At 37.9% G+C, this 12,615-nt stretch overlaps 2 protein-coding genes across 3 annotated transcripts in view; one reads left to right on the forward strand and one right to left on the reverse strand.

The window, feature by feature from the left end:
- The window catches only part of CFHR5 (complement factor H related 5), a 39,172-nt gene extending 30,421 nt beyond the window's left edge, over positions 1-8,751 (forward strand). The window contains exons 10-11 of one of the 2 annotated variants that reach the window (XM_078078227.1): positions 3,583-3,656; positions 8,224-8,751. In XM_078078227.1, the coding sequence (XP_077934353.1) occupies positions 3,583-3,656; positions 8,224-8,307 (158 nt within the window). In that variant the 3' untranslated portion in view covers positions 8,308-8,751. The remainder of the gene's footprint in view (positions 1-3,582; positions 3,657-8,223) is intronic. The other variant, XM_078078228.1, reaches the window with a different exon arrangement.
- Positions 8,752-11,946: 3,195 nt separating this feature from the next.
- F13B (coagulation factor XIII B chain) overlaps positions 11,947-12,615 on the reverse strand; it is a 34,082-nt gene continuing 33,413 nt past the window's right edge. The window contains exon 12 of the mRNA XM_078078231.1: positions 11,947-12,604. Coding sequence (XP_077934357.1) covers positions 12,562-12,604 — 43 coding nt within the window. The 3' untranslated portion in view covers positions 11,947-12,561. The remainder of the gene's footprint in view (positions 12,605-12,615) is intronic.

Genomic DNA, 12,615 nt, shown 5'->3' on the forward strand with positions numbered 1-12,615 from the left:
TATTACATGCCACAACATGGATGAACCTCAGAAACTTTATGTTAAGTGAGAAAAGCCAGTCAGAAAAGACTACATATTATGTGATTCCTTTTATAGAATATGTCCAGAATAGACAATTATATAGGGACAGAAGGTAAATCAGTAGATGCTTAAGGCTGGAGGAGGGAGGCACGGGCTGATAGCTAACAGTGGTAAATGTTCTAAAATTGATTGTGGTGATGATTATACAACTCTGTGATTATACCAAAAAACACTGAATGCACAATACATTTTAAATGAGTGAATTGTATGATGTGTGAATTATATCTCAATAAAGCAATTCAAAAAAATAGTGGCCAACATTTTAAAATCATGACAAATACCAGGAATTAAAAAATAAAATGAAAAATTAAGACAGTATCAGAATTTATAATGAATTTATACTAACTCAAAGATTGATGGGGTTGAATAAAAAAGTAAAAACTTATAACTCACACTGGCTATCTATTAAAACAGCTGATAGGAGGAAGGCAGGTAGAAGTTTCATTTCTCCTCCTCAATTCTGAGGGGGAACTCTTGAAAGGGAACTGTTAAAAATTTTAGAATGATAAAATACATAAAAAATGTTTTATTTAGAGAATAGGAAACAGTATTTTATTTAAAGATTTTATTTAATTATTTATTTGAGAGAGAAGGAGCATGGGGGGGCAGAGGAAGAGGGAGAGAGAATCTCAAGCCGACTGCCTACTGAGTGCAGAGCCTGCCATGGGGCTCAGGCTCAGTCTCATGACCCTGAGGTCATGACCTGAGTCAAAATCAAGAGCCAGATGCTTAACTGACTGAGCCACCCAGATGCCCCTGTAACAGTATTTTAAACTTGGATATTCTCGCTCAGTTTCTGAGAATTTCTTTCTCAAACTAATTTGTGGCACATATTTCTAAACAAGTTGCCTGAGCAGCAGTATAGTATTTGAGAAGCTTTGCTATCCTTAGCTTACTACTCTCCTCTAAGATATAAAGAAAGTTAAAAAAAAAAAAAAAAAGGAGTAGGATTGGAAATTCTAGAAAGCATTTCTTAGTTGTCAGGTGAGTAAATTATGTGATATACAAATAACTAGAAGAATGTGATCCAGACCCATTCTCAAGAGAAAGACAATCAACTGATACTGAGTGTGAGATTATCCAGATATCGGAATATACAAGTATTTTAAACAAGCTTTATAGCTATTCTAAAGGTCAAAATTAAAAAAAAAATGCTCTCAATGAATAAAAATATAAGACATTAATAGAAAAATAGAAACCATAAAAAAAAGAAATTCTAGAACTTACAGTTCAATACCTGAAAAAAAATCTTCACTGGGGAGACTTAAAACAGATGGAATTGATAAAAGACAGTGAGCATAAAAATAAATGGAAATAATGGAAATAAACAATGGAAATAATCCAATTTAAATAAAAAAGAAAAAATTATAAAATGAGTTTGTAGGAATAGTTGGACAATAGGAAAAGGAAATATGTACATGGAGTCTGAGAAGGAAAGGAGAAAGAGAGAATATGGGAAAAAAAATACTTGAAGAAGCAAGACCATCAATTCCTCAAATTTGATGACTGACATAATTATATAGGATCTAGAAAATTAATAAAGTCCATGCAAGATAAATACGAAGAAAATATATTATATACGAACTACCAGAAACTAAATATAATGAGACTCTTGAAAACAGCCATAAAAAAAAATGATGCATTACATACAGTGGAACAATAATTTCAATGAAGGCTGACTTCTTATTGGCAGATATGGAGCCTAGAAGATAATGGAAAACAGTTTTTAAATACGAAAATAAAACATTCTGAACTCAAAATATTATGTCTAGTGAAAAAAATCCTTCAAGAAAAAAAAACCAAATAAGCACATTTTCAGAAATAAGAAAAGTAAAATAATTAACCAGGGCAAGCCATTGCCAGGAGACCTGCACTATCAGAAATAAATGTGCATCGGGAGTTAGGAGGCAGAGAAGTTAGGGGGACCCTAAGTTTGTCTGGTTCCTCTAATACAACTAGATGGTTATCAAATCATTCTGAACACCTGAGGAATCAATCAGAGATCTGAGAAAACAAATACTGCAATTCTACAAATAGAAAAACAACCACTGTTTGGAAGGTAGGAGGTGCTGAGACTTGAATCTAGTGTGACATAGCCGAGGCTAGGCGGAGGGGAGGGAGCCTGCTTAAGGAGGCTACCCTAAAGTAGAATAAGCAGCAGAGTGCAAAATCGGAACTTTTAGAAGTCTGCTACAGTGGGGGACGTGCCTGGCTTAAATGTGCTCAGATGACGAAGCGGGGTGGAATCCCAGGTGTGACAGGGTGGTCTGAGGATCCCTGGGGTCTCAAAAAGATCAGGTGGTGCCTGAGTGCAGCCGAGCTCCCAGGCATTCGAGGGGAGAAACCAGCTAACAGTGAATTAGGCGCCAGCTATCTGCTCTGTGTTGCCATAACCAGCGAACCACCGCAGGGTCATGCGACTGCTTTCCAGGGAGGGGTCTGGCAAAAGGCAGAAGGGTTGAAAGACCCTACCCGGGAGGAACAGCAGAAGTCCTTAAAATTTGGAGTTTTGAAACTCAGTTGCATGGCCGAGATAAAAGCACTAGGCCACAGGCTGGGTGAACACAGAGTTCTGACGGAAACTGGGGATACAAGAGTGCTTCATTGCTCTTCTGTGAAGGCTCAATGAAGAATGGTGGGTGCAAATTTTCAGGAGCGGGGCCAGAGAGCAGGGCACAGCCATATTCGTCCCACCCATCAGTGCTGAAAGCTTTCAGGGATCAAAACAGCACCATCTAGTGGAGTCCAGAGCCGCTTACACCGAGCGCGGCCTCCCTGCACCGTGGAGGCTCCTGTCCGCTAGGGCAAGTCTACCTGAGAATCAGTACAACAGGCCCCTCCCCCAGAAGACCCCCTTGAAGAACTCGTTCACACCAAGTTTACTGATCATGGAGGGCTCCAAAGCTTCAACCCTTGGGGAAAACAGTATATAGCAATCTTTGTATTTTTATTCTTTATCCTTTTAGTATTATTTTTTCAGTTATTTTCTTATTTTTTTTAATTCTTTTTCAATTTTATTTTTATATATATTTTATATATTTTTTCTTATTTTTTGTTTCCTATCATTGTATTTTATTTTATTTATATATAATTTTTAGTTATATATAATTATAATGTATAATATATATACATATATAATATATATTATATACATAATACATATATTAATACATAATATGTATATTATATAATATGTATAATTATATGTAAAATATAATCTATATTATATTATGGATAATACAATATGTAAATATGTATGATTATATGTAATTATAATACATAATAATATATATTACATAATATACATAATATTACATACATAATTACATACATATATTAATACATAATAATATTATGTATATATATATATCTTTCTTTCTTATTTTGGGATCTAGTTTCTTTTAACAAGCAGACCAAAACACACCCAGGATCTAGCTTGTTGTTGTTGTTGTTGTTGTTGTTATTGTTTTTGTTATTTTTTTCTTTTTCTTTCTTCTTTAGAGTGGAAAGAGAGACCAAAAGTAACAAAGACCAGAAAGGAACAGAAACAATCTACAGGAAGAGCGACTCTTCAGGTAATACAATGGCACTAAATTAATATCTTTCAATAATTACTCTGAATATAAAAGGACTAAATGCTCCAATCAAAATACATAGGGTATAAAAAATACCCATCAGTATGCTGCTTACAAGAGATACATTTTAGACTCAAAGACCTCCAGATTGAAAGTGAGGGGGTGGAGAACAATTTATCATGCTAATGGACATCAAAAGAAAGCTGGAGTAGCCATCCTTATATCAAACTATATTTAAAACCAAAGACTGTAATAAGAGATAAACAAGGACACTCTATCATAATAAAGGGGTCTATCCAACAAGAAGATCTAACAATGGTAAATATTTATACTCCTAACTTGGGAGCAGCCAAATATATAAATCAATTAATAACTAACTTGAAGAAATTTATTGATAATAATACAATAAGAGTAGGGGACTTGAACACTCACAGCAATGCACAGATCATCTAAGCAGAAGATCAACAAGGAAAGAAGGCACACTGGACCAGATGGACTTAACAGATATATTCAGAACATTTCATCTTAAAGCAGCAGAATACATGATCTTTTCGAGTGCACATGGAACAGTCTCCAGAATAGATCACATACTGGGTCACAAATCAGGACTCAACTGTACAAAAAACTGAGATCATACCATGCATATTTTCCTACCACAATGCTATGAAACTTGAAGTCAACCACAAGAAAAAAATTGTGGAAGGACTACAAATATGTAAAGGTTAAAGAACATCCTACTAAAGAATGAATGGGTCAACCAGGAAATTAAAGAAGAAGTTTAAAAATACATGGAAGCAGGGCGCCTGGGTGGCTCAGTTGGTTAAGCGACTGCCTTCGGCTCAGGTCATGATCCCGGAGTCCTGGGATCGAGTCCCACATTGGGCTCCTGGCTCAGCAGGGAGCCTTCTTCTCCCTCTGACCCTCTCCCCTCTCACACTGTTTCTCTAAAAAAAAAAAAAAAAAAATACATGGAAGCAAATGAAAATGAAAACACGACAGTTCAAAACCTTTGGAATGCAGCAAAGGCAGTCCTAAGAGGGAAGTATATAGTAATACAGGTATACCTGAAGAAGCAAGAAAAATCTCAAATACACAACCTAACCTTACACCTAAAGGAGCTGGAAAAAGAACAGCAAATAAAGCCTAAATCCAGCAGGAGAAGATAAAGAATAAAGATTAGAGCAGAAATCGATGACATAGAAATAAAAAAACAAAACAAAACAGTAGAACAGATCAATGAAACTAGGAGCTGGTTCTTTGAAAGAATTAACAACATTGATAAACCCTTGCCCAGACTTATCAAAAAGAAAAGAGAAAGGACCCAAATAAATGAAATCATGAATGAAAGAGGAAAGATCACAACCAACACCAAAGAAATACAAACAATTATAATATTATGAGTAATTATATGCCAACAAATTAGGCAATCTGGAAGAAATGGCAAAATTCCTCGAAACATATAAACTACCAAAACTGAAGCAGGAAGAAACAGAAAACTTGAACAGACGCATAACCAGCAAAGAAATTGAAAAACTAATCAAAAATCTCCCAACAAATAAGAGTCCAGGGCCGGATGGCTTCCCAGGGGAATTCTACCAAACACTCTTCTGAAACTCTTCCAAAAAATAGGAATAGAAGGGAAAACTTCCAAACTCATTCTATGAGGCCAGCATTACCTTGATCCCAAAACTAGATAAGACCCCACTAAAAAGGAGAACCACAGACCATTATCCCTGATGAATATGGATGCAAAAATTCTCACCAAGATACTAGCTAATAGAATCCAACAGTACCCTAAAAGGATTATTCACCATGACCAAGGGGGATTTATTCCTGGGCTGCAGGGGTGGTTCAACATCCACAAATCAATCCACGTGACATACCACAATAAAAGAAAGAATAATAACAATATGATCCTCTCAATAGAAGCAGAAAAAGCATTTGACAAAATACAGCATCCTTTCTTGATAAAAACCTTCCACAATGTGGGGATAAGGGGAACATACCTCAACATCATAAAGGCCATATACAAAAGACCGACAGCAAATATCATCCTCAATGGGGAACAACTGAGAGCTTTTTCCCTAAGGTCAGGAATATGTTGGGGATATCCACTCTTACTGTGGTTGTTCAACATGGTACTGAAGTACCTAGTTTCAGCAATCAGACAACAAAAAGAAATAAAGGGCATCCAAATCAGCAAAGAAGAAGTCAAACTTTCACTCTTCGCAGATGACATTATACTCTATGTAGAAAATCCAAAAGACTCCACCCAAAAATTGCTAGAACTCATATAGGAATTCAGCAAAGTCCCAGGATTAAAATCATCATAGATAAGTCTGTCACATTTCTATACACTAACAAATAAGCAGCAGAAAGAGAAATCAAGGGATCTATCCCATTTACAATTGCACCAAAATCATAAGATATCTAGGAATAAATCTAACCGAAAAGGTAAAACATCTGTACTCTGAAAACTATGAACAGTTATGAAAGAAATTGTGGAAGACACAAAGAAATGAAAAAACATTCCATGCTCATGGATTGGAAGAACAAATATTGTTAAAATGTCTATGCTACCCAAAGAAATCTATACATTCAAAGCAATCCCTATCAAAATGCCACGAACATTTTTCACAGAGCAGGGAGCCCAATGCGGGATTCAATCCCAGGACCCTGGGATCACGACCTGAGCTGAAGGCAGACACTCAACCGACTGAGCCACCCAGTCACCCAATTTCTTCCTTTTCTTTTTGTTTTACCTACTGTTCTTTCTCCAACTATTAGGTTGTTTAATACGTTTTTAAGAACATTAATTGATATAGTTTTTAAGCTAATATTTTCTCTGAGCACTATTTTATCTATAGCCCATGAAGTCTGATATGTAATGTTTTCATTATGTTTTCTAGAAATCCTGCAATTTTAGTTCATATTTTCATTTCAACCCAACTTGTCTAAGAGAAAGTTTGTACATTTTTAGGATAGCCTTTTTTATTTTGCTTAAGTTGTAAATGCATTGCATATAACCAGAGAATTTTTCTTATATAATCTATTTGGAATTTAATTAGATTTTTTTATGGCTTAATATATACAGCCAGTTTTCATGACTGCTTCATGCCCACTGTTATTTGGGTACAAAATTAACATAAATTTATAAGATGTACTTTATTGACTACTTGTTAGAATGTTCTATATCCTTTACCTATATTTTGTTCACATGAAGTATTTTAGACTGAAACAATTACTCACTTGCCTTATTACCTGTCTGACGTAGTTCCTGCTTTATAAAATTTACTCCCACAAGCTTCAGGCAATCTCTATTTGTCCTTATGATGAGAAACAATAAAATTAGCTTACAACTTCTTCCTTTCTTCTTCTTCCCTCCCTTTCCTCCATCATTTAATTTTATTGAATGTTAAGATCTTTCTTGGTGTTTATATTTGTTGTTTTACAGATATTTAGAATTCGATTTCATTTCAGCTTTAAATTACATTATTTGATTTCCACCTACAACCTATGAAGGAAGGAATAAAGGGAGGAAGGAAGAAAAAACAGAAGGAAGGTAGAAAGGAAGTGAGGAAAATGAAACAACTGAAAAGTCCATCAATTAGAGAATAATTAAATATATTATGTTACCACCAGCTTTTGAAATACTATTGACATCTTATAAAGAATGAGATCAATCCATGTGTATTGATATGGGGATAGGTCTATCATATACCAAGTGAAGATGAAAGTCTTAGAATATATACAATGTATGATATGCGATATATATACCACCTTATATAAAAACAAAAATATGCACATATGTATAAAAATACATTTTTAAGTGTGTATAACAGTAGCATCTGGAAGACAGAGCAAATTCTTTACAGTCAGAATCTCCGGACTGAGGAAGTAGATACGGAGTTTGGGAGGAATAAAGGGAATTTTCATTCTTTATCCTGTTTACATTTGTATTGTTGGAACTGTTTTACAATGTGGAAGAGTTGGCTCTTACACGCGACAAAAATAATACATTACTTCAAAATTGTAACTTAAAAAATACCTGGTCATAGAAAAATTTACTTGATGAATTTTTTAATCTTTTTTAATCTTTGGAAAATTTAATTTGGACCATACTTTCTTTCTCTTGCTGAGAACATCAAATACCTCTGTATGTTTTGGGTTCCATGGACCACAAAGGGGCAGTGGGTTTCTGGCAGTTACACTGTACCCAACTTTCTATAGAAAGATCAGACATTTTCCAACCTTGCTTTAGAATGTTTCCTTAAAAATGATTTAAAGTTTTCTTACAATAAATGGCAAGTAAAACAAAGTAAGGCTTTATTTTCTCCTTTTTTCTTTCTTTTTTAGAACTTACATATATTCAACATTTTATTTACTTTTTATAGGATATTACTTTTTAATGGCATAATTTTTCATGCATATAATTTTTATATATATTGATACATACACTATAAAATATTATAAAACAATACCTTAATAACGTTAAATATTACTGATAGTGGATTGAACAAAATAAAAAGGTATTCTTTTTTTTTTTTTTTGATGTTGCATGTTGGAGGAAGAAGGAAGAGAGACTTGTCACATCAGTGTTGGTCCTCTGAGGAGTGCTCCTGGGTCCCCCAAAGGGCACCCGTGGCACTGAGGCCTGGACGCGCCCCCGCACTGAGGAACCTGAGGTGCCAGGCAGCCAGTCACGGCACAGGGGGGTCTGCGGACCACCTGGTTCTTCGCGGTGCTCACAGAGCTCCTGGCCTTCAAGAATAACAACGGAACGAGTACCAAATCATGACCAGAGGTTTCCCACCTGCTACTGCAATACCATAGGTCCCCTTCTGCAGGCCTTGTAATGTAAATTTAAAGACTGAAGTATATAAAATACAACACAGGGCGCCTGGGTGGCTCAGTCGCTAAGCGTCTGCCTTCGGCTCAGGTCATGATCTCAGAGTCCTGGGATCGAGCCCCCTGTTGGGCTCCCTGCTCCGTGGGAGGCCTGCTTCTCCCTCTCCCACTCCCCCTGCTTGTGTTCCCTCTCTCACTGTGTCTCTCTCTGTCAAATAAATAAAATCTTTAAAAAAATACAACACAATGTTCATTTAAAGACTAGAATAGTTCCTGAGAAAATAAAGTATATAAAAACAAATTAAAATCCTTGTCAGTTAAAACCTTGCCTATTGTCTGATGATTAGTCTTAAATTACATTTGAGAAGAAGTGTATTAGGCAACGCACTTCTCAGTTTGGGTTAGACTTTTTATACTTCTCATGCTCTCCATTTTTCCTCCAAAGGAATCATGCTGAGTTTCCCTGAATTCAGTTTTAATGTGTAATGTTCTCTAGGGTTGCGATCTTGCACTATGAAGTAACAGATATCTACGGTCTTAACTTCCCTTTGAAAAATCAGTCTCTCTCTGCAGAACCAGGCAGCACCCTTTTAAACTTTGGAATACCCTAGGGCAGTCACCACGGCAGGGATTCTTCGATCGTTGACTTAGCTGCCCCATACAGCAGAGGTGGCAAGTCACCTAAACGCAGTTTGCTTTCATGTTCATCATGCTCAAGATAATCTTACAACCTAACGTTCTCTAAAAAGCAAAATGGCCATTATTGCAACGTTATTCTCAACACCTCACACATCTCACTGAAGTGATAACTCATTGAAACAGTTTGCCAAACCACCTTGATGGATTGCGCTGGCTTATCACCTCATTGTCTGACTTTTTCAGTTTCTCTGGTCTCCTCAATCCTGCCCACATATCCCACCACATTCCCAGCAGTGACTTCCCTTCCTTCACAGAGGAGACAGAGATGACCTGACGTGAATCACCTCCCAGCCAAGAGCCACCCTCTACTTGTGCCTTGGGTCCCATCTCTTCCTTTTTCAAGAATCCTCTGCGATCTGTTGTGCAATATGTTCTCAGTATCTTCCACTTGTCCTTCTTTACTCACCCATTCTCATCGAATTAGAACATGCTCAAATTTCTTCCATTCTATTAAAAAAATTCCTGCTTTATCCCTATCTCCCCCATGCCACCCTACTTCTCTCTCCTTCACTGTCACACTTACTGCCAAGCTCACTATAGTCATGTCTCTGGTTTTTGTACCTTACGTTTATTCCTCAACCTGTTCCTCTCTCAATTTCACACTTAATGATGATGATGTTCCTTTGAAGGTAATCAATAACATCGAAACAGCATTTTCAGTCCTCCTCTCTCCTGGTTTTCATTGGAGCAGTCCGGCCACTCCTTATCAGCTTCTTTCATCATTCCTTTTCCTATGGCAATCACTACACTTCAGATACCCTCAAAGCCCTGAACTCGGCCTGCATCTAACCCTGAAAAACTCATCTATTGCCTTAGTTTTGTAGACATCTGCTAACTGATAACTGCAAATTTTTTCAGAGCTCTGTTCTGACACCCAGGCTTGTATAAAGCTCATAGATTGGCTTCCCAGACTGTGGGATGGAAATTAGCAGCCAGGAGCATTTTTAGGGAATACTCTTAGAATCCACATCTGTGGAAGGGAAAGGCGGGAAGCAGTGACGTCTGCCAACTCTGGGTACCTCTGCAACTGGGATATCCCTTTAGAAGTGTCCTCAGTTGGAATGGAGGGTCTTTTCTTAATCATTCCTATTGGGCAGGCACTGGTTAATGGCAGGCCACCCTTGGAAGGAGCTATGACCTTGGGAGGAAAGATTTTCTTCAGCTGAATCAACTGCCTTAGGAAGCTGGTAATTGAGAACTTCCAGCAGCTGAGAGAGTAAGTCTTTTGTTTCTGAAAGGAATCTGCGTCGGTCATCGCCAGCATCGACTGCAAGAATCAACTGCTTACTTAATATTTTTTCTTGGCTTCCCAAGAGATACTTCAAAAGTAACATTTTTGACACTAAACACTTCATGCTAAACTCCACTCCTTCACACTGCTTCTTCCTCCGAGTCCTCCTACCACACTTAGATGGCTATCATCCACTTAGTCAAGCCAGAAACCAAAGTGTTCTACTGAACCTTTTGTCTGCCTCACCCCCACCCACATCTGATCAGTCTAAATGTCATGATGACATCACATCCTAAATACCTCTTGCTCCAATCTAACTTGTACCCTCCCTGCTGCTGCATCTGTTGATTTGCAACCCTCCTGGGAGTTTCCCAGGTAGAATCTGAAACTGGCCGCTGTACTCTGTGAGCTGGATAGGGCAGAGGGCAGGGAGACCGAAGAGAGGCAGCCCACTCCAGGTTGGTAGGTGGCAGATGTAATAAGCAAAGGGAACTTACAAATGAAGCTTGCCTTGCACGGCAGCAAGATCACAGGATCCCTGCACCTGCTCATCAGATCTTAAGGTTTATATAGAGGCCTTAACTAGGTTCAGTCATGCGTACCATGCAGGTGTTCTCAATACCCCATGACTATCTATCTATGTCTTTGGAGTAACCTCTGGAAGTGGGAAAGGCGGATGGAACCTATATTCCAAGGACAGGGGAGGGAGTGAGGAGCTGAGATCCAGCTCACAGGTCAACCAGTGGCCACATCTTTTCGATGACCTTCCCCAACAGCCTCTAGTGTAAATTACCATCATAGTTTGCTTGGATGATGGCATTCTTGTCTTAAAAGTGGTTTCTCTATGCCTACATTTCCTTCCCTTCAGACCAGTCTCTCCCTACAACAGTCAGTGGTGTCTTTTTAGCAATTACTATAAACATCTCATTTCAATCAGTGACTTCCAATATCTTTAGTTTGGCCTACAAAGGCCTTCATCACGGGACTGCAATCTCTCCAGGTTTACCTCGCTTCACTGTCTCCTTCACTCCTTTCCACTCATTCCACACTGGCTATATACTAACTTCTTGGAAACATCGTGTTCTCTGCACATGCTTTCCATATGATCCTCCCTCACCCAAAATATTTTCTTTTCTCCCTTCAAGTCTCAGCTTATATATCACTTCCTCAAGGAAGCCTTTCTTGAGCATCCAGGACTAGGTTGCATCCCCTGGTGTTCATTGACAAAGAGAGTGTCTTTCCTGGCACATGTCATCTTGTATAGATTTGGTTCACATCTTCCTTTCCCACCAGAGCACATGGTCCATAACAGCAGAAACAATGTGTCTTATTCACTGTTTTACCCCCAGTGCTCAGCATGGTGCCTGCTTAATATTTGACTTAGTGTATGCCATTCCCTCTCTGTGGGATGTCTTCTCTAGGCTTGCAGACCTCAGGCTTTTCCCAGGAGGCTTCCAATACACCCCCTAAAAAGTTAATTACCGCCTCCTCCATGCCACCACTTTACTTTGCATATACTTCCATTGTTACATTTTTCACACATTCATTTATTTAGCATTTAGAGTTTACAAATTGATGGCTCATGAGCCGCATTGCTCACAAAATATTTTTAGACTCCCTCTCCACATATAAAAATCAGTAGATTTCACTAAAAAATCAGAAGATATGACAATACTAAATATGTAGTCCCAAGACAGTTACCCACCTTGAGCAAATTTTCTGTTTTCTGGGATATAGCAGGCGCTCAATATTGTTTATTAATGGATTAATTGATTAATTGAAAATGATGAACACTTTTCTATTGATATTTAATTTCAATCAAATTTCAATTTTATAGGATCCACTGTGGACAATGACTATAGAATATTAAAAGAATAATTATGAACTCAAGGACAGTTCTGAAATATACATGTTGAACATTGAATGAATTCATATTTAATCCACAGAATTAGGTCCAGTTGTTCTTCATTAGCAAATTGAAACTTGAGGGTTTAAAGAATGTCATCAAGGCGCGTGGGTGGCTCAGTCATTAAGCGCCTGCCTTCGGCTCAGGTCGTGATCCCGGGGTCCTGGGATCGAGCCCCACGTCGGGCTCCCTGCTCTGTGGGAGGCCTGCTTCTCCCTCTCCTACTCCCCTTGCTTGTGTTTCCCTCTCTCGCTGTGTCTCTCTCTGTCAAATAA

Source organism: Halichoerus grypus, chromosome 7 (assembly GCF_964656455.1).
Source record: "Halichoerus grypus chromosome 7, mHalGry1.hap1.1, whole genome shotgun sequence".
In the NCBI taxonomy this organism is placed as follows: Eukaryota; Metazoa; Chordata; class Mammalia; order Carnivora; family Phocidae; genus Halichoerus; species Halichoerus grypus.